At 36.3% G+C, this 23,616-nt stretch overlaps 1 protein-coding gene across 2 annotated transcripts; it reads left to right on the top strand.

The window, feature by feature from the left end:
* Window positions 1-17,540: 17,540 nt before the first annotated feature.
* LOC110908246 lies at window positions 17,541-23,368 on the top strand. Of its 2 annotated transcripts, XM_022153163.2 has the most exons (3): window positions 17,541-17,713; window positions 18,213-18,259; window positions 20,576-23,368. In XM_022153163.2, the coding sequence occupies exon 3, from the start codon at window positions 20,674-20,676 to the stop codon at window positions 23,101-23,103; it is 2,430 nt and encodes an 809-aa protein (XP_022008855.1). In that variant the 5' UTR covers window positions 17,541-17,713; window positions 18,213-18,259; window positions 20,576-20,673; the 3' UTR covers window positions 23,104-23,368. The 2 variants fall into 2 exon arrangements, with proteins under 2 accessions (XP_022008855.1, XP_022008856.1); XM_022153164.2 differs by lacking the exon at window positions 18,213-18,259 and having other exon boundaries at window positions 17,554-17,713.
* Window positions 23,369-23,616: the final 248 nt, after the last annotated feature.

The raw sequence follows: 23,616 nt of genomic DNA, 5'->3' as shown, positions 1-23,616 counted from the left end.
TTATGTAAGCTAATGCAGTGAGTTGAATTCACTGATACAATGAGGTTGATCTTGTTCAATCATATGTGTATAAATATCGTCATAAGTGAAGTTACGGAAATGTTGATCAAATGGCAAGAAATGTGGGGGAGGATCCATTTAGAAACAACCGTATAAGGGTATGTAGAAATGGTTTACATTACCCATCTAGATGATATCCTATAACACTTAAATGTGGGGGTGTCTTACATTTGTATCATAAAAGTTTGGCAATAAGGATTTTGTAATCTAACATTGCAAACAGACGACTATGTGGAGGACACAAAGGTCGCAGTGCATAATGGAGATGTGTTTGCCTTAAATGATAAGTGTATCTTACAAAGACATATATTATAACCAGATTCAGATGGCCACTGAGGTTATAGTCTTAGAAGTTGACAATAGGCAAAATTAACTTATCAGTTAATAACACATCATGACAACTGATCTCAAATACGCAAAGTTATTTGCTAATGTTATGGATCCAACAACCTGAGGGTTTATTAGAGATCAAGTTGTGGAATGGGACTGAAGCCCTTGAAAAATGAAGTTCATATGATGGAAACCTAACTCAGTAGACTGGAGATCCCAAGAATTGAATTCAATAGGAAAACCTAATTGTATGAATAAGCGAGGTCACTGTGGGGGAATAACCCTACGCATTTAATAAGGTACTTTATTATAAAAATTAATAAACTTCCTAGTCCATTCCTAAAAGTGACAAGTGTGAGGCTAAGCATAATATGTGGTAAATGATTTGGATAAATCACGATAACCACAATGCTTTTAATGATCTAAGGAGAATCACCTATGTTAGAGAGAAGTGGGGTCGCTTCGAATGGAATTGAGGGCACAATTCCTAGAGCTCTCGCAGAACCAGGAAAGTGTTCCACGACCATTATTGGACACGACTATGAGGAGATGACCCAGCTAGGGAGAGTCTTGTGTGAAGTGTATTGTCGTCTACACAAACGGCATACGAGTTCAAAGACATCGAGATCTACTCAAAGCTAGTGGGCTAAGTGCATTTCATGAGCGAAGGTTCAAAGGGTAACACCTACCTATCGTATGCAAAACTCAACTGTCGAGGTTACATTGGAAATTTTAAGTGTTTTGAATGATCTCCATTCATGTGGGGGATTGTTGGAAATTTGGTGAATGGATAATAAATATATTTATAGTTTAATGAAATTATAAATATTACTTAGAATATTCATGTGGTAAGTTAAAGAGTAACTCTTGAGTATTTAATTAGTTTTATTAGAGTTTTTAAGTCCTAATTAAGTGACTAATTATGTGAATAATTAAGTGAATCCTTTCACTAGTCTTGTACAAATAGTAGGCTATGTGCTTTCTTTTGTGATAAGAGAATAGGGTATTGCTTTATACATAAAGAATACTAGAAGTAGGATAAACACTTGAAGACCAACTAGAGAGATGAGTATTCTCTACTTGTTTTCCACCACATGAGTTCAAACACTACAATTACCGGATGTAACCTTGGGCCGGTGAGCCATCTCCGGCAGTACAGACTGCTTCGGCTGTTGTACCCTGGGAGACAGACGCGTCGTCTTTAGTAGAGGCGCGAAATCTGTTTTAAGGGAAGCGTGTTGAACACGTGCCTCAACCAAAATCGTCAACGTTTTAGTGTGCTCTTTGTTGCAGTCAAGGAGTATTTTTCAAGACTCAAGATGATGAATACTCGAGTTTAGGATGCTATCAAGTGCGCGTGAAGGACCCACCAGAGATGCGGCTTGAATCAAGATTGGTATATATAATTATATCTATATTCTTTTTATTTAGTTATTGCAACCGGTATTGTACTATGATATTTCCTACGAATAACGAGAGTCTCGTTATGATATATTTTGTAATTATATTTTACAAAAGGTGAACCTATTTCCTACATGATATTCACGTATAATACTTCGTAGTTTGTACTATGATGGTTTAAGTATCATCAAAATTGTTTTCATGTATTTTTGTTGTACGTAGTCGCACTGTCAGTATTCCTTTTTATACTCTTCAAAGTTTTGTATTCTTGATATTGTCATAAAAATTGGAATCAAGTGTGAATATATAATCCTTGTTAGGAGAGAATTATGACAGTTACATAAATTGGAAAATTTGATCACGTCTCTTTCATCTTAGATCACCCGTAGTGGGGTGGTTTGGGCGTTTTTTTCATCTAAAACGCCGCACCAACCGCCCCGGGGTGTTTTTTTTGAACTTTTTGGGTTGCGCGTGGCCATGAAAATACCAGGATGAAGAACTCTTGACCAATCAATCCATTGGGCGACGGCTAAATAACGGCTACATTGTTTATTTATTTATTTTTTTTAGATCCAATAACTATATACACACATTCACAACTAATAATACCACAAAAAATAAACAAAACTCCACACCATCTTCTACAAAAATGGATTCCACTACAAGAAAACGGGGCAATAGGGGCGACAAATGTCGTCGCTAAAGACTCCTTATATCGCCACTATTACCAATAGCGGCGACATGTCGCCGCTAAAGGGTCGCTGCTAAATGTTGGCTGGTATTGCCTCATATGTCGCCACTGTTGGTACCTGTCGCCGCTAAAGGGTTGACTCAATAGCGGCGAGAGATGTCGCTGCTAATGCTTTAGTCGGATTTTTGCCTAAAACTTCACCGGAGACAAGTTTGACACGTCGCTGATGCTCGATTATCTACCTTCCATGGAAAGATATGGAAGTAATAAACTGGTTATGCAAAACCTCAAACAAAGATGGAAGACAAAGGAGCATTATATCATCATTCAAATCTCATATATTTAATCCATAAACTCAAACAAAACTTAAACAAAGCTTTTTACATAAAATTACATTACACAGTTTCTGCATAACATTAAAAAAAACAAGCCGGAGCTTGAGGAAGAAGGTGCTCAGTTACGGTGCTGGTTGACGAAGAAGATGCTCCGATAACGGAGAAGGTGCCCCGCTGACGGAGAAGATGCTCCGATGACGAAGAAGATGCTCAGTTACGGTGGTGGTTGACGGAGAAGGTGGCCAGTTACGGTAATGGTTGACGGAGAAGGTGCTCTGGTGACGAACAAGGTGCTCCGGTGTAGAACAAGGTGCTCTAGTGACGAATGTTGGTCGTTAACTTGGCGGTCGGAGAAGATACTCCAGTGATAAAGAAGTGGCCATGACACTTGTGTTTGTTTTGGGGAGAAAGAAGATGAATGTACATTTGAATTGTGTTTGTTTGAGGGGGAAGACAACACCCGTTGGATCAAGTTATTACCGGCGACGCCAATAGCCACGACGCCGTGCAATAGCGACGACTGGTAAAGCAATCGTATTGCACGGTGTTGTGGCTATTGGCGTCACTGGTATTGCTCGGTTTTCTTATAGTGTTCCTCCACGTCTACGTCATCTGTTCCCAATTATTATTACAAAGAGTTTTTAGCCAACGTCGGTGAGTTAACCGACGAGGAGGTCGAGCAAGAGGCGGTTACGAGTTCATGTGAATTAGCGACGTGGTATATGAAACACATTAGTTGCCCTCCACGCCAAATTTTCTGAAGAAAATATATGTAACCAGAACGACTATCGGCAAACGCTCGTTTGATAAACGATTATTTTGATGAAACGCCGACTTATCCAAACCCAAATGTTTTTAGGCGTCGTTTCCGAATGAGTAAACATTTATTTCTACGCATTGCCGGAGACTTGGAAAACAAGTTCAATTACTTTAAGCAAAACCAGGATGCGAGAGGGACGCTTGGATTTATCACTATTCAGAAGTGTACTTCAGCGCTACGCGTGCTTGCATACGGAAACACGACGAACATCAACGAAGATTATTTAAAGATGGCTAAAGAAAACAACACACTATACCTTGGAGTATTTTTGTCACAGTACACTATAATCTTTAAAAATTAACATGGTTTTTTTCTTGATAAGGCATCAATGACCTATGTTATGATCTACGGATCATATTTAAGTAATTCTGTTCCTTTAGGTTCGCTTACGACATCCTCGTTCGTGTTTAACTATTAATGCATTGTTAGCCGAAATTCTTTTCGTTTAACTGTTTTTCTGCATTATAAGGCCCTAATATCACTTTGTTAATTAATAATGTTCATATTTTAACTACAACGTGCCCTCAGATTTGTCTGAGGCGCCATTAGTAGTGTTCTGTTAGTCGTGTAAGTCATACTTATCGATTAGGGTTTACCTGGTTTTGTCACAGGTGTCACATGTGTACTCTGCACCACCATCGCAAAAACTGTCTCATATTGGTGTTCTCCGATAACAATGAGAGAGAGCCTATAATCGATGTCGACTACTTCAAGGCTAAAGCAGAGAACAATTGCCTAGCGGCGGCGACATTGTTGTTATTACTGTTATGTGACCAAATCTGCCAAACTGGTCTGTGACTGAGGGTTCTCTACATAGATTATTGATATGAACATGGTTCTTTGATGGTCAAATATGGTCTCCTATGACTCACATGTTCGGATCATTGATACAGCTTTAAAGAGATAGTGGTTCTCATGCCCATGCCTGACGATGGTGCAAGATCGAGAGGTGGGATTTTGAGAATCCAAATCGGCTACATCGACGACTGTAGCCACTATCTTGAGGGTCAGGCGGCGTATTCCAACCAAGTCAATGGAAGGTGAGGTACTATTCAATACTTTTGGTTTGATTTTGGCAACTTTTTTTGATCAAGTAACTGTTCTTTTTCATTTCTGAATTTGTTATCAGAGGTGTTATGTAAGACCGTGGGGTATGGTGGGGCTTGGGTTGGGCATTGGTTGACACGTGGAATGGGAAAAAAAACCCACGCCCATGGGGTATGGTGGGGCTTGGGTTGGGGGGCATGAGTTGACACATGGCCATTGAGAGCCCGCCATGTCACCTTGCTAGCCCGCCTCACGCTCGGCTTCAAGCCCACGCCAAAGGGGCCACGCCCAAACCCAAGCCCCAACCTAAGCCCCCGGGGTGGTGTCTTGGGCGTTTTCCCCCAACCCACGCCCCAACCCAAGCCCCATACCCCATGGCCTAACAATTCACATTTTCAAACTTTCCATATTTAGAAAGTTGTATTCGCATTTCTATTTTTTGAAACTTATAATTGTGTCATATTCGTGCTTCATTTCCAATCTTTTAATCCGAGGCTTTGATCATAATGGAAATTCATTTTATACATATACGTGTTACCTTTCATATTTGTGTTATATACGCAATCAATCTTTAAATACGTGTTTATACGCAAAATGAGACTTAAAATACACCTTGGATACTAAAAACAAGTTAAAATACAAGAAAACGACATAAAATAACCTAGTTACAAAGTGCAAGGACTAAAAGTGAGCAAAACCAAAAGCTTTTCCACCTCCTTTCACCTCCAATCACCTTCATCCCCTTCTTTAGCCAATTAGATTTCACCATTCTTCACCTCCTTTCTCCTCCAGTCACCTTCCATCTTCATTAACTCCCAAACCCTAATCCACACTTATAAATACAATCCTCCACCACCTCCTAAACACTTTCCACACACTAATCTACTCCCAAACTCTCTAATCCTCTCAAGAATTCCAAGCAAGGAAGAATACTTCCAAGTGTTCTAAGTGAGTTTTCACTCACTTTTCTTCACCTTTCTTCTTCTAGTCTTCTTTCAAACTACTTGGGCAACCTCTAGGAATGTTTCTACAAGTTTGCCATGTCAAACTAAGGTGGAACCTCACCATATTTGAGGTCTAAAGTAGAATAAAATTCTGCTCTAATTTATCTTTTTGTTTCTTATATATAATGCTTAAAACTTAGTGGAATCTTGTACCCACCTTGCTCCCAACTAAGCTCATAGTTATGGGTTTGTGTTGTTGTTGATTTCCACCAAGAAACAAGCTTAAGACCTTCTTTAAATTGTGCCCATATATGTTCTAAGTGATTGAAAACCATCCAAGCTTCAACCTTCCATGTTGAAAGGCTTGTGCATGAGTTATGTGTGAACCATGGAAGCTTTGGCTATCCGAATTAGTTCCATAAAATCTCACTTGTTCATACTTTTTTTTACTAATGACATCAAGTAGCTTCCAAGAATCAAAGCAACACTCCAACATTTGCCATGTTGGGTATGACACGCCCGGGTTATCCTTACTTGGCTACTTGACGAACTAGTTATATATATATATATATATATATATATATATATGTATATAGGGTCAGGATTTAGAGAAAACGGTGGAAAGTGTGAGAACGGTGAGAACGCTCATGGATCGTCCGATCAAAACAATCTATGGACTAGATTGGCACGGTGGCGTTTTCGTAAATAACACGAATTCTATTAAGCGGACGCGGTTCATTAAGGGTAAAAGGGCTTTTACACTTCTATACCAAAATGCCAAACTAATGAATAAAACGCCATTACGGGCCAAAACACATACCTATATAAACAAAACATCTCAGACATAAAAACACACCCCCCGAACCTGAAACGCCATACTTTCTACTATGTACCATTCATCTTACAAACGCCAAAATCCCCAAAACATCAAACACACCTACTCAAAAAACGCCATATTTTACTATATACCAATCATCTTAGAAAACGCCAAAACACTCAAACATCAAAGAATCCAAAAAATCGACGTTTCTTTCAGATACAATATTTCCTTAGTAAAACGCCAAAAATGGCAAATATCGTTTCTTGTATATTCAATATTGTTCTACGCGAAGTTTCGGAGAATGCATTCTTCCCTGAGGTGTTGTGACTCAAATAACATTTTGTTGCATGAGATGGACAAATCATAAACAAAAAGATGCTGGTGTCAGACTTATGTCATTTTTTGTGTTTTGTTATTGATGAATATTATAATGGCATGAAGAGACAAATGACACTGATGAGTGGTTTGAAGATACATATTCAAACAAAAAACTCATGTCATTTTGTCTTTCCAAACGGCCACAAAAACACAAGCATGACAAAGGCAAACCGCCAGTGAACATGTTTCAAAGAAGAAAGAGACTGATGACAGTGAAGATTTGGAAGATGAATTGTTTCTATTTTTATTTTTTTAATTTTCTTTTTCTGTTGCTTGTTATGTATTTTTCAACTTAGAATAAAAAAAATACATTATATTAATAAAACGCCAAAAAGTCATAATGATTGTGAAACGCGATAATGCAGTAAAACGCCAAAAGCTCCCAAACTATAATAAAAGTAATTTGGAGAAGTATTATAAAAAGCTAAAAATGGAAAAAAATGCCAAAAACTACTTAAAGCCATTAAAAACGCCAACCTTGGAAGATGGAACGTCTATGACCCTAAAAACTCATAAAAAGCTGAACAAAAACAGTAAAAATACACACAGTAACTGAAAAGACAACTACTTTATTAATATCATTTATTATAAATAAAATCCCGCCTAAACTAAGCGCCAAAAACATCCTATAAGAGAGAAGTCTCTGCACAATCAACTGATCACAAACCAAAAACAACGCCATGTTTCTTACAAACTATTCACTTTAAAACGCCAAAAAATAGTTATTAAAGCCACAGATGCGGAACCTCGTTTCTTCTATATTGAGTATTGTTCTGAATGAAGTTTCACTGAATGGATTTTTCTCTGAGGTGGGTATCTCGTTTCTTCTATATTCATGAAAAAGAGACTGATGACACTGATATGTCATCATGTCACTTTGTTCTTGATGGATATATTGATGGCATGAAGGGATCAATACATTCGAGCAGGCGTTGATCTTCAACATGTCACCAAACAAGTATATATCAAATCACAATAAAGGATGTCACAAAAATAAGCATCTTCTAAAGACGAGCGTTATGTAAGAAAATAACGATCTACATAAGATATTCAAAAACAGGTTCAAAACGCCAAAAAGGTTAAATAAAGTAGAAGAGGCTGATGACAATGAAGATTTGGATGAGAAATTAGATTATAATTTTTATTTTTTTTTCATTTTCTATTGTTTGTTATTTAATTCTCTGTTGTTTATAATCTAATTCTCTACTAATAAAAAATTGAGTATCAAACGCCAAAAACTACAAACACCAAAACGCCTGATAGTGTGAAAACTGTGACAAAGGATGCTAGCAAAGCATGATGTTGCTATATAAAACGCCAAAAAACGTCAAACAAAGTATTACTGGAAAAAGCAACACTAATTGACAGATAAAATTGAACGAAACAGTAATTGCAAAACAGTAAAATGAAGAGACGATAACATTATTGCCAAACATTTATTATATTAAAAGTCACTACATGGAAAATTGAATTTATTTATCTTTTCAAAACGTCATAATTGCCTGTCACATTATAGGCCTGTATCCTACATGGCACAACAGTTGATAGAAAAAAAATAAACATCAAGAAAATTACTGTTGTTTTTACATTATAGGCCTGCATCCTGATCTAAAAACAATAAAAACGCCAAACTTACTTAAAATGCCAAAATATTTACTATGATCCTGATCTAAAAACAATAAAAACGCCGTGTATTTATTAAACGCCAAAAAATGGAAAGGTGATGTGACACGCGTTTAAAAAAAGAAATATGAAAGGACAAAAAAGCCCATCCGCGCTTCTCTATGTCGCGTGACACGTGTTGGGCCAGGATGCGTTTTCACCGTTCTCACACTTTTGGGCGTTTTCTCCTGATCTCGTTCCTATATATATATATATCATTCATTACCAACCGGTTTATCAACTACGTTCATAAACTTGTGCTTTGGTGAATCATACAAAAGAGGTTAATCTTACCTCCATACTTGACTTACATGATTTATATGATTATACATGATGGACTATACTATACTATGTAAAAATATATTTTATCGGATTCTTGATACTAACCGGGTTATGGTTAGATGACATGAAGTTAGGTTATATTATCTTCATTCTAAACTCCTCGTTTGTGATTCTAATGGGCAAATTAGGACCCATGAAAACACGTACAAACTTAGTGTCCAAACGAGTATTTAGACAAGATATATTTTCATTACATACATACTTTTATTATTAAATTCCGAATCCGAACTCTCCACAAATTTTATAAACTCACACACCTTCGTTTCCCTAACGTAGGGTAACTTCGGTGTTCTCCACTCCCTTACGCTTCAACTCGCGTTCGCGGGATTTCTACGTAAAACCGTGAGTATACTCGATCCCAATTAAACTTTGGGTGCAACATGTACCCTTTATACAAATCACGAAATCACAATTAAACTTGTTTACAAACATACTTTATCCGCTAATAACATGATACTTGTATTATTCTTGTTATCACATGTTATGTATACTTTGTGTTCTGTATGCTCATTAACTTCGCAAGTCTACCTTAACAATTATAGCGCTATAGGATTAACGCACCACCCGTATTCTTGTGGTATTGTTAAGTAAACTATTTTACGTCCTTGTTGTTTCGGCGACAATGGTATGCACGATTGCGGTACATTTGATTTGACTTATAGTTAACACATGCTAGTATGATAACGAACAATGTATGCAATTTACCATGTTGGATATGAGACAAATTTACTTCACAATTATGCTATATATATTCAAACTTGTATACTCGCCAACTTTCGTTGATCTTTATTTCAAAACATGTTGCAGAAAACTAGTTGATGAGGAATGAAGAAACGTACTTAGGGTGGATTAGAAACACACCTAGATTTTAAACTTATGTATTGTTTCATGTTGTTACGATCATTTGCAACTTGTTCTACTTTTCTTTCAAAAAAAAAAATGTATTTTCCATTTTAGTATGAATGAAATTGAATTTCTTAAATATTTTCACAATTAGTCGTTATGATGTCTCTTGTCTGCTTCTGTTTGTCTTTTTCTTTCTGGAATCTTGAGTGGGGTACGACCCCATGCCTTGATGGCACGACCCCGTGCTTGTCTTCTGATTCGTTGTTTTTGGTCTTGGGGTGAAGCTCGGAGGGTCGGTATGATGTATCAACTTCCTTTCTTTTGTATTTATGCTGATTTTTGCCGTTAATTTGTTCCTTTTGTGAATTTAAGCTCTTTTAATCCTGAAAATCAAAAGTATACAAAGAAACATACTTGTTCCAACATTAGTACTAAAAAGGGTTGATTTTATACATTATTTGATATAATTTATATGCCGCATTTGGTGTATATCACCAATCTTGTTATGGCATATCGTTTACTAGTTGAAAGGCTAGGGACGGTTCATTATGGACATATTTCCAGACCGGTCTATTATATGTTGTGGCAAGATTGAGGGAAGCTTGCAACCTGACCAAGGAAGCCATTTCTGATTTATATAAAAGATAAAACTGAAGACTTAACCATTTTCCTCATTTTATAAAATAAACTACATTAATTACGAAAGACTTATTCACAAGTTCTATATTACTATATTAGTTTACTAAACTAAATACAAATAATAATGGTCATAATAATAATATACGGTTGAGTAGGGGAAGCGTATCCTTGGACCATACTTGGTATTTATTTAAACCTATACTATACACGATGGGTTCTTTCCCCGTTGTGTGTATTTAGTTTAAATAAAAATCATTTTTATAAATCTAAAATTGGATAATCATGCCCTAGGAGATTGCTTTAACCCGTAAATTGCTTTCATCAACTTGCGCACATGGTCCAGATGTTCTTTACTTTCAAAACCTCTTGGTTGATCCATATGAAGCGTACGGTCTGAATCGCCGCACAAAAACGCGTTTCTTACATCCATTTGTTTTAAGGACCACCCTATGCTTAAGGCCACTAGACTAAACGCATCCTCATAATCAATGCCAAACTGTTGAGAAAAACTGTGTGCCACTAAACGAGCTTTAAATGTATCCACCACTCCATCAGATTTTCGCTTCACCTTGTACACCCATTTGCATGTTGTTGGCTTTACGTTTTCTGGTTTTGGCACTAACACCAATGTCTCATTTTTGTGCATGGCTTCAATATCGGCTTGCATTGCTTTCAGCCACACTTTCCTCATACACGCCACGTCAAAGCTTTATGGTTCAGTCCATTCAACTCCGTTAAGGCCACATTAACTGTATACTTGGGATTAGGCTTGCGAACTCATTTCGATCATCTCAGGTCTAGATTTTTAGTTGTGTTATCAGTACCTGGGCTGGTCCTTCGTTAACCCGTGAGCCCAACTGCTGTTTGACCCATACATTTATTTATTTTTAGAAAATTTTATAGTATCTTTTGCACTATAATAAACAACAAATATACCCACTAAATCCCACAAATAACACAACTATTTGTAGGGTCTAGGAGGTAGGTTGTAGGTAAGCCTTACCTCTATCCCTAAGGATAAAGATGATAGTTCCCCAAAAATATATGGATAGAAAGCTAATGATACAAAAAAAGTGGTGACAAAGTAACATGATAACACAAAATAGATATAACATCACCCGACAACATAGAGACATAATTACAGGAAGTTAATCACATGCAAAGTCCACGTGATGACAAAGCTCAAACACATCCACTAAAAGTCCTTAACCTTAATGCTACGTCTTCACGAATTCCTACCCTATACCATGTCCTTATAAATGTATAATTTTGAAAAATCTAGCCTAATTTGGTCATCCCAAGTTAGTTTAGGTTTGCCCATACTCCTAATTCCTTCGACAATGAGGGTTTCCACTACTTTAACTGGTGCCATCCTTAGCCTCCTCTTCACATGCCCAAACCATCTCAATCTCCCTTCCTTTATCTCATATGATATACTAATAACGCGTAACTTTTTTTCCAAAAACCTCATTTCTTATCATGTGTAACCTTGTGTGCTCAAACATCCACCTTAACATCTTCATCTTTGCTACCTCAAGTCTGTGCGCTTATGTCTTCTTGATAGCATAACCGTATGTCCCATATAACATAGTATGTCTAACTGTAATGCTATAAAATTTCCTTTTTAATTTAGCTAGGAACATCTTTGCGCACAATGCCCTTGTGGCTGCTCTCCACCTACACCAACCTGAATGCTGTGAGCTACATCACTATACATCTCCTATCATTTTGCACAAATGATCCTAAATATTTGAATCTGGTAACCTACGGGACCTCTTGGCCCTCAATGGTGGTAAGAGTTTTCTCGTTGTTGCATGTACCACTGAAATCATAGTACTCGTACTCAATTTTTGATCAACTAATCCTTAGACCTTTGCCCTCTAGCTGCTCATCATTCCTCTAATCTCACATTTAAGCTCTGTCTAGTCTCTGCAACTAACACAATATCATCTGCAAAAATCATGCACCATGGAGATAATTCTTGTATGGACTTTGACAATTTATTCGAGACAATTGCAAAAAAAAAAAAAAAAAAAAAAAAAAAAAAAAAAACCGAACTCAATGTGTACCCGCGGTGGAGTCCAATCTCCACATGATAGAAATCAATATCCTCTATATTCTAATTAGAGTTAAATGCCAATTTAGTCCCTGTGGTTTGGGCCATTTTGCCAGTTTAGTCCAAAGGTTTCATTTTTAACCTGTAGGTCTAAAAAGGTTTCACAGTTGCCATTTTAGTCCACTGGGTTAACTTTATCCATTTTTCTGTTAACGAGAAGGCCAATTCGATCATTTTATATGGCTAAATTGCCCTTTTAGTTAACAGAATTACATACAAAATGACCAAATTGGCCTTCTCGTTAACAGAAAAAATATATAAAGTTAACCCAGTGAACTAAAATGGCAACTGTGAAACCTTTTTGGAATCACAGGTTAAAAATCAAACCTTTAGACTAAACTGTCAAAATGACCCAAACCACAGGGACTAAAATGGCATTTAACTCTTCTAATTAAGTTCATATATTTTTTCGCAACCTCTCTATTTTTTCGCACTATAATATTGGATAAAAACAACACTTAGATTGTTTTCCATACAAAACACATACTTATGTAAGTTTGGTTACTCATGTTCTTTTTTAAATTTGATAAGTTACATGTATGATGGTCCACCCTCGATGTTGTTATTACAATTTAGATAAGAATTTACGAAGCATATTAAAATAGTGGTATTGATAATTTATTAAACACCTACCACTTGTACAAACCAATTATGAATGAGATGTTCATTTATATGGCTTTGGCCACCATATTTATATATTATTAATTTAAAATTCAAAATAATGTTATGCATAATCGTTTGTAATTTATGCTTATAGGTTGTTTTTTTGCAATGGTTGGTTGCACCTATGGTTTTAGGGTTGCATATATGTATTGTACCTTATGTTTTATGAGTTTAAAAAATGTTTGGTTGTAGGTACGTGCATGATTATGGTGTAACAACTTTTATTAATACGTCATTTTCTACAGGTTCTTACAAACGTGCGTGGTCTAACGTTTTTTACATCTTATCCCCAAATCAAAGAACGTTATCAACACCATAATTACCTTCTTCACATACCGGGCATCTTATCCCCAAATCAAAGAACTTTATCAACACAGATAGGGCTTAACGTTGACATGATTTTTCAAGAACACATTCAAAGAGATCGCATCGTGTCTACCTACACAACTTCGACAATAATGGTTAGTATTTACAAATCGACCATAATAGCACCAGGGCTGTCTCAAAAAATTTTAATTTTTTCTAGGCCTAAAGCGGATAGCAAAATTGGGGCCCTTTTTGTAAACGAAAAAAATTGCTATGAATCTATTATTCATATATCATCTTTGTATACGCATAATTATAGATCATAAACCTCAATGTTAACAATTTCAAAGCCAAAATTACCAAAATATAATATATTTTCTTAGAACTTGAGGTCCTAGGAAAATGGAGGCCTAAAGCTCTTGCTTTATTTCACTCCCCATTGAGCCGGCCCTGAATAGCACTACGTTTTAAGATGCTCAGCTTTAAAATAACCATCAAAACGCTATGTACGTGAATCGCAATGTGAAAATCTGAAGATATACAACTATAGGCTTCCTACTTACAGAGTGCGTGTTAATAAATGTTAAGATTTTGTGTCTTGATATTATTAGATGTTCATAACAACTGTTTTGTTTAAGTAACATAATGGTAATCTATTATTAGGATAGGAGTTGGCCAGAAAGTCCAAATTTCCTAAAAAGTGTAAAAAGTCATAAAACACCGTAATGTCAACCATAAAACACACCAAAAACCCACAAATAATATGATAAATAATATGATGAAGATTACTAAAACATCATGTATGTGGGTTTTGTGTTGTGTTTTAGATGTTAAGGCTCTGATTGTGGAATGACAAATATTATTGTGTTTTATGTTGTTTAGCATTGTGTGTTTTATATTCATAGTTCTACCATGGTGTGTTTGAAGTTTTTATGGACTATTAGAGTTTGAATATGGTGCTTTAGTAATATTCATTCTATTATTTATGAGTTTTAGGTGTGTTTTATGCCTGAAATTATTGTGTTTTATGACTTTTTACACTTTTTAGGAAAAACACACTTTCCGTAGGATCCCCACTCTCTATTATTATATCTGCTCTCTGTGTAGTCATGTATCAATTCTTGCATATTTCATACTTTGGAAATCTTAAACTTGTTATCATATATTTATTACTATATAATGAGGTTATTATTCTTATCATAAGATTAAATTATAACTTTTTTTTGTCATTATTTGTCATAACGTGTATGGTCCTTGTAATAAAGAAATGGACCTAAGGTGATGTGAAATTTCCATTTATCATGATTTATATAACAATTATCAAACTTTATATAGTAATTTAGAACCTTTAGATGCGTCAAAGTACAACCTAATTCAAGCATACTTCATTAATCCACACAGAATATTCTTAAAGTGTATCAACTCTGCGTTAATTTGATACACCGTATCGATCGCTATATCGAGTGTCGGTACCGTAACGATACAATACCAAACTGATCGAATTCGATCGAACAACATCGATACCAGCCGTCACCAATATTTGTTTTTATATTTTTCTATTGATGTAAAACACATGTAAATATCCTTTGGACATATTATGTCTTTAATTTTTAAGTTCTTTCTTTCACTTGTACCAATTGCCAATATGATACCGAAACATAATAAGCCGAACCAGTATCTATCAGATTTACGCCACAATGCACGAGGGACTCGTACCATTTTTTATTAAAGTTTAAACAAAAAAAATATGAAACCATTCCCAAACCCTCGACGATTCACGCAGGGCCGGCCCTGAGCAAGTGCTGGGTGGGCGCCGGCTCAGGGCCAAAAACGTATTAGGGCCCGCAATTTTTTTAAAAATTCGTATACATATATATATTTATATATATTATTTAAATCTGTAAAACCATTACGCATACACAGGTCTTGGTTCAGTGGTTGAAAAGACTCATTCCAACTTCTATATCGCAAGTTCGACTCTTGTGTTTGAGTTTTTTTTTAACTTTGTTATAGCACATCAATTTTTGGGCTCACATACTTTTAGTTAATGGCAGGCTATTTCTTATCATTTAATGGGCTCACATACTTTTAATTAATGGCAGATTATTTGTTAACATCTAATAAATATATGTTTTCCGCCTTTACTATTGAAAAATAAGTTAATTTTTTATTTCAGTAATTATTTTTGAGTTCCTTTAAGAGATTTCTTCTTTCTTTTGGATCAAAATTTTGTTTATATGAAAAGTAAATACGCAATGCATAAATAAGAGATTTTTTTTGGTGTTAGTTGATGTTATTTAAGTAGAGTAACTATGATTATGTAATAACTTTGAGCTCTACTAATTATATTACAATAGAGAATTTTTCTTGTTACAACATATTATAGCGAGTACGAGTATGGTAATGGTACTCTGATAAAGCGAAGTAATACCGGCCGAATAGCATCGATACCAACACGATCGATATGTAAAGCTACAAGATCAATCACATAAAAAAACGTAAGAAAATACATACGCAGGCAACATAGTAAAATATTTATAAGTTAAATGGATTCATTAGATCTTCTACCGTCTTATCAATAGACGATCCTTATTAAAAAGGAAGGTGTAAACTTTTTTGAAAACATAGTTGTATTCAGAATAGAGTATGGTTTTGATCGAAAAAAATCGGTCTCGATATCAATATTTAAAACCGCTACTGGCATTTTACTAGGGCGGGTAGGGCCCGTTTTTTTATCTCGCACAGGGCCCAAATTTTTTTCGACATTTTCGAAGACGGCCCTGGATTCACGCCACAACCAACATCACAACAACTCATGTAAGTCCAACTTTTGAAGCTATTTTTCTAACCTTCCTTCAAAGAATTTTACTTTTAGCTAGGCTACTCATCGCACTCACAACCCCCATGCTTTAAAACAGTCTCCATGTAATCCGTACACAGACTTTGCTCATCTCACAAACAAAAAACGACTTCAAAAACTTCCCAAGAACACTCCTCTCCCCTCTCACATAACTCATTTTTGGATGATTTTTCCAAGGTTATCCGTCCTTCCCTCGTTCACTTCATCCCTATCTTCTATGTCAATCACCCTTTCCTCCCTCGAAAACTCACAAAACTTGGGTCGTAATCCTCTTATTAACAACACTAATTAGTTAACCATTAAACTTTAAACAAGCAAAATACATTTAAACACTCTTTTATAATCTAATCATCAGTAACATGTAAACAAATCCAAATAGGGATCGTCTTGTGATTCAACAATAACTTCTTTCCTTTATCATTTTTGCCACTATTTAGGTCTAACTTACGGTCAGTAAAAACATTGAAGGGGCAAAACATAGATACTTTGCAATCCGATATAAACATAAACGCCGTCTTCTATAATTTAATTTTAACTTAAAACTAAGGGCTTTTTTGGCAACATCTGAATGGTTAAGTGCTGAACCAGTAAGAGGTCTGAACTATTAAGTGCTGAACCAGTAAGAGATCTGAACTAATAAAAGCCTGTATAAGCTTAACCGTTCAGAGACAAATGTCAGATCAATTAAGATTAGATGTCTTAACCATTCAGACTCTGTATAATGCCTAACCATTCAAAGACAAATGTCTGAGCCATTCAGACATTTGCTCGTGAAACAAACAATCTGAATCATTAAGTGTTGAACCAGTAAGAGGTCTAAACCATTAAGGGTGTAGGGAGTGGTTAAACACTTTGGAGTGGTAAACCAAAAAACCGACCAATCAGGGCGCGCCATGTCAATCAGTCAAAAATGTTTAAACTTTGGTGAAAAGTGTTGGCAATGGTTTAAACACTTGGTGAAGTGGTAAACTATTTTTTTTTTTAAAAAGGAAAAAGGTGTGATTGGTTGAGATAGGAATGGACCCCACCCACAATACCCTCTCTCTCTCTCCTTCCTCCCCTCACCGAATCGTCAAACCATCACCGATTTGGTAAACTTTGAGTGGCAAACTAGTGTTGGCGGCGGTGTTTACCGAGTGGTAAACTAGTTTGCCACTCTTTGCCGATCACCACACCGTACACCCTAAGAGACTCATTAAAAGGTAAACAAACAACCCCTGAGTTTTTTTTTTTTTATCTTCAGTTTGCCACTATTTAGGGGCAAAAACATATACAAACGAAAACAGTAGGGCCTTTCTGCAACTCAAGACACATAACAAAAAACGGAAGAAAACAGGTGCTTCTGAAGACGCAAAGCGAGAAAGCAACGTTCGATCGATCGATCTCTATTTCTTCACCAAAACGATACCGTTTTCCGGTCACCGTTAATTTCACCAACACACGACGTTATCAGGTACACACTTTTTCATCATTACACAAAAAAATCACTCACTATACGCACCATAAACTCGAAATTCACTCACTGTTTATGTTTTAATTTGTATGATGAATTCAATTCAATTTGTGTAGAGAATTGTTGTGCTGTTATGTTACGAATTCATGATTTTTTTTTTTTTTTTATAATTTTTATGATTTTTTAATATTTTTTTATGTTTCTATTTTTGAAAGATTTATGGAGTTAAATTTTGTTACGTGTTTTGTGGTTTAATTATTTGAGTTAAATGAAATCTAATGGAACTAACATTTTTCAACGGTTTTTGTAATTACACATGATTGTTTTGTGTTACGGTGAATTTGAATTTTGGGAATTAGGGTTTCGTATGTTTTTGAAAGTAATTGTTTTTTTTGGGGTTTTCTGTGACAATGAGTTTATTTTGAGCTCTCACTGTTTACACTTTTTTTTTTTCTCAATTTAGGGGTTTTTTATGATTTTTTTGGTGATTTGGTTGCAGGATTGATTAAAGTGTGATATAGTGTGATCATAATATCAGATTAACAGGTAAGCAAAATAATTGTGTGTGTGTGTGGGGTGGTGGGGGGGGGGGGGGTTCTTTATAATTTTAAAATTTTTCGACGAAAAATCGGAAATTTTACACTTGTAACCGAAATATTGGGGTGTCAACTAAGCTACGCCCCTCCTTACATATGATTTATTTTCAATTGTAAAAGAATCAAAAATTTATATTTGTAGTTGATTATATGACAATCTGTACTGTATCTTCTCTATATTCTGTAACCTTGGGACGGTTTTGTTTTATTATCTTTTTGATTGACAGTAATATGTTATGTGGTCGGTTATTCTTGTATGGAGCTAATTACAATGTGTGAGTAGTTTGCTTTTGGAAACATTTTACACCCTCATGGTTTTGTTAGACAAATAAAAGAAACGTAATTTTACCGTGTGTGTGACGTTTGACAATTTCTGTGCCATGAGGCAAGCAGAAAGTCTGGTATGATTCCTTAAAGAGTCATGTAACTAAGTTTATTTGCACTGTTTAAGAAATAAAAAAGAAAACAGATGATGTGCTTGTTCAAGTTCGGATGGATTTTTATATACCTTTTACGTTTACAAGTCATTTATGTGACTTTTGCTTACTTAGAGGGTGTTTGGGGTTGAGTTTTGAAAGAGAATTTTAGATTATTGAGTTTTGAAATCGTAAATAATCAGTTTTGAGTGTTTGAGTAAAAAAATTAAAAAAATGATTATTTGCGTTTAGAAAGTTACAAAACGCAGTTTTCCAAAAGCACCCCCCCCCCCCCCCCTTACTGCAACAAAACGCAGTTCTCCAAAAATTGATTATTTGCGTTTAGAAAAGGATTTTCACTTGTTTATTTTTTTAAATATATATTTGCCAAACACTCAAATAGTTGATTATCTGATTATTGTGATATCAAGCAACATAATCAAATCCAAACACTATCTTTCAACATCACGTTTTGTTACAGTTAATTATCTGATTCTGATTATTCAAAACGTATAATCTATTTTCAAAACTCAACCCCAAACACCCTCTTAGTCATGGTAAATATTTGCTCATAGTTGTAGCTTTAGATATTAAGGGATTGTGAAAATCCGTTTTACTCTTGGTGTTTGATAGTTTGATTCTAAGATAAGGTTACATGACTCATCAGGGATTAAGGGAAAAAGGAGGTCTCTGAGAATTTGGAATTTATTTTGAATTTTTTTTTTAGCTTCTACGTCGAGGTGGTTCCGCCATGCACTATTTATTATTGTTTGAAGACATGTGCATATTTTGCAAGTTTCTAAGTTCGCATAAATGCAATTGCTTTACGGCTTTACTTTGATAGATTTGAAATATAGATCTGAAAAGTATGGTTAGGAGCCAAAAGGAAAGAAATGCATTTTAACTGATTTTAACTGCATAAAGGATTTCTGGATTTTCATTGGATTTTCACTTGTAAATAGTTGAATGCGTGTGTGTAATTATCACTTATCGTTATCAGTATTCTCACATTTTTATCTATTAATTTTTTTTACACTTGATTGCTTACAAGCTTGTGCTTTTTGTTCTGGATATTGGGACAGTGTATGTGTTGTGGTTTGTGGGGGGGGGGGGGGGGGGTTAATGTATCTATATTCTATAATGGTATAGACTATAATGCCCGTACCCTAAAAGAACACAAATATAGTCAGTTTATTAAAAGTTGCAACTCGTTATTTTCATTTGTACTTGATGTTCTCTTTTTGTTTTCTTTTTAACTTGATGTTATTTTTTTGTATAGATTTATCTAATGAATGGATAACCAAGGTAGGGATAGTGTACATTAATTCAGAAGTGTAAGAAGTGTGAGAAGTGTATTATAACACTATATATAACACTATATAACACCATATAAACACCGTATAACACTATGTAACATCATATAACACCATATAACACTATGTAACACTATATGACACTATATAACAATATATAACACTATACATCTATCATAGACATGCTATCAGACAAACTATAGTGTTATATTTGTTATATAGTGTTACATAGTGTTATATGGTGTTACATATTGTTATACGGTGTTTATATGGTGTTATATAGTGTTATAATACACTTCTCACACTTCTGGATTAATGTACAGGATCCTCTACCTGGATAACCATAGTTTAAGTTATTCTTTTGTCCACTTATTCATAGACTGTGTTTATATGTGTGTAATGTGAATGGCCACATGCTCATGTTAAAGACCGCAAAACAGGATATAGTAACAAAACCTCTCTTGGGCTCCAAGATTGTATAATTTTTTTTTTTAATGTTTTTGGGATGACATTGATTTTATTGTTTTATGTTCACAGGGTACTTCGGAAAATTGATCCATCGATGAGAAGCAATGTAATAGCATGGTCCATATCTGGCTTAATCTTGGAAATATTAACTCGTTAGTTAAATCAATATGACACTCGAGGATTTCTTTACATCAGTCGAGTTAAAACATGGGCTCACAACTCCAACACGAGTTCACGAACTCCTAACCGTTATGCAAAATGAGAAAGAAAACATTGGAAAAAATGTTAGTGACGGAAGTCATGGAACGCGCCAGTGGTCTGCTATTGCAACCGCTATTGCAGCCACTGAAAATAAAGAGTGTCTTGATCTATTTGTCCAGTTAGATGGACTCTCGTTCATTGCTAAATGGCTCAAAGATGCTCAAAATGTTGTGGATGATAGTGGAAATGGTGGTTTTGATGAGTTAATCGTTGCGTTGTTACGGGGGCTAGAGAGGCTGCAGGTGGACCATGATCTGTCTGTTGGTTCGGGAATTGGGCTAACCGTGCAGGGTCTTGTTGGTCATAGTAGTTTAGTGGTTCGGGAGAAAGCTAAAGAACTTTGTGAGAGGTGGGCTCCAGTTCAGGACGTTGATGGAGCTCCGGCAGATGTCATTTCGGCTTCTATTTCTCCAGGTGGGAATAATAATAATAATAACGTAGAAAATGTGGAACAGTCGGTGTGTTCTGATACTGTTCAACAAGAAACTGATAAAGACGAGATGCCAACACAGGAAATAATTATGGTTGAAAACGATAAATCTAAATCGGAATCGGAAAGTACGCTTTTAACGGGAATTTCTAGTACTTTGGAAGATGTGAAAGAGAAACCGGAGAATAACTGTACTTCATCCAGTCCTGCGGAACACAAAACGTTGACTTCAGATATTGACGTTGACCACGGTTTGGAGTCCGCTACTAAGACCGAAACAATGGAAGACGTTATTGACAAAGATGAAGAGATGGTGGATCTAGACCATGGGGACACCGTAACGGAACTCGAAACCACTAGTAGAATTGGTGATTCCGCTGGTGGTGGCGGTTTGCAGGATTCACCTGATGCCGATAATCATCCTAAAATGACATCGGATACAGAGAGTGATGAGGCGGATGAAGATGATAAAAAAGATGTTGGAACCGAAAGTGGGGATGATTCGGCAAGCCATTCACGATTAAAAAAACGCGGTGATGATTTCATTAACAAAAGACCGTCTGATATGGAACTCGACTATGGAATGGTGGACCCGTTAGAGCTTGCTCGACAAGTCGCTAATGAAGTGGAATTAGAAGTTGATTCACCAGAACAAAGTTGCAGTAGTACTACAAGTGAACCTGAACCCGGGCCATCTTCAAAGGGTTCACCTAGCCCAGCCGAACCTGAACACCCAGCTACTCAAATTAACGAGACGGGTCAAGAATCAGGACTTAATCCCGAAAAGGGTTTTTCTGGGTTTGATCTTAATCAAGAAGTTTCTTCTCATGAAATCGAAACCGAAAACGAACGTCTGGTTGACCAGATTGTGACGCCGGTCTCGGTTGTTTCAGCTTCAAGGGCGGCAGCAGCGGATGGGCTACCGGTTGCCCCTTTGCAATTCGAGGGTACTCTCGGTTGGAAAGGGTCAGCTGCCACGAGTGCGTTTAGACGGATCCCTGAAAGTGAAAAGACGTATTCGTCCTCCTCAAGCCACAACAACTCGAACCAACGTTTGAACCACCTTGACTTTGATCTGAACGTGGCGGAAGACAGTGACGATAAAATTGATAAAACTCAAGACTTCTTATCTCGAGACAAAGTCGAAGAGTCTTCGAAACTCCAGTTAGATCTTAATAGTTTCGGTGACGGTGACGCTGGAGTTATTTCTTTAGATTGGAAACATGACGGTCGGGTGAGACAAAATGGGGCCCACAAAATGGATTTGAATTTAAATGATCACTTGACTATTCAAAATAATGCGTCGTTTAACAATACGCTTTTTGGCAAGCCGTTTAACAACAAACGAGACGAATCGGTTTTTTCCATTTTTGGTACCCAAGTTGAAGTAAACCACAACGAATATATTCCGCATCCTACTTTCCCGCCTAGTAATGGAAGGATTCCGGAACCTTCAGTGGATTTCAGTTTGGGTCGGCCCGGGTCCGGGTCGGGTTTTGGGGTTGGATCTTCTATGCCTTACGCTAATCTACCTGCTTACGGTTATGGCCATAATGGTTATACGATGGGACCCATGTATGCACCGCCCGGTGGACCAATCCCATACATGGTCCAACCCACTTTTCCTCAACCGACACAACCGTTCTTCTTCAACATGGCTGCAACCGGTGCACCATCTGGTTCAAACGGTGCTGGCCCGTCACGTAACAGCCTTGATTTGAACCCCGGCTTCATAACCGAAATGGGAAATCGGGAGATGAACAACAACAACATGGGGTTGAGACAGTTTTTCAATCACAATCAAGCTTCTTCGAGTTCGGTTACTGGAGGGAAACGTGAAGAACCCGACAGCGGTTGGGAATTATTCCCGATGAATTACAAGCATCAACAACCACCATGGCAATAGAGGTTTATTTTTCATTCATGTTGATCGGGTTTCCTATTATTATTAGACACAGTTTTATAGATTAGGCGAGCGGTTAACTTTTAGTCGGTAGAATTCGAATAAAAACTTGGCAGTGTGGGGGGTGGCAAAGGGTGGATCTTATTCATGGGAAAAGAAAGTAGGTTTTTACAGTGATTTATTTCTTAATTTTCCTTTTTCAGAACTTTGTTCTCATAGAGTTGTAATTTCTTCATCATATATATAATATCAAAGAAATTTAGAGAAAGATTGCATAAAATGCGGTTGGGTTGGGTGTTATAAATGTATTTTTATAACATGACTTAACCGTGTTTATCCACAAGTCTGGGTCTGTATTCGACTCTAGATAGGTTTGCGTAATGAAGCTGTAAGGGTGTTTATGAACTCTAGAAACCGACCAAACAGACTAAATCAAAGCAAATCGGCTTGTTCAACAGGTCTGGTTTGGTCCAGGTCATCTGTCTGAAAAACCGAGTTTAATGGTTCGGTCCAGGT

The sequence above is a fragment of the Helianthus annuus genome, chromosome 14, assembly GCF_002127325.2.
Source record: "Helianthus annuus cultivar XRQ/B chromosome 14, HanXRQr2.0-SUNRISE, whole genome shotgun sequence".
Lineage (NCBI taxonomy): Eukaryota > Viridiplantae > Streptophyta > Magnoliopsida > Asterales > Asteraceae > Helianthus > Helianthus annuus.
This window is presented reverse-complemented; position numbering and strand designations above follow the sequence as displayed.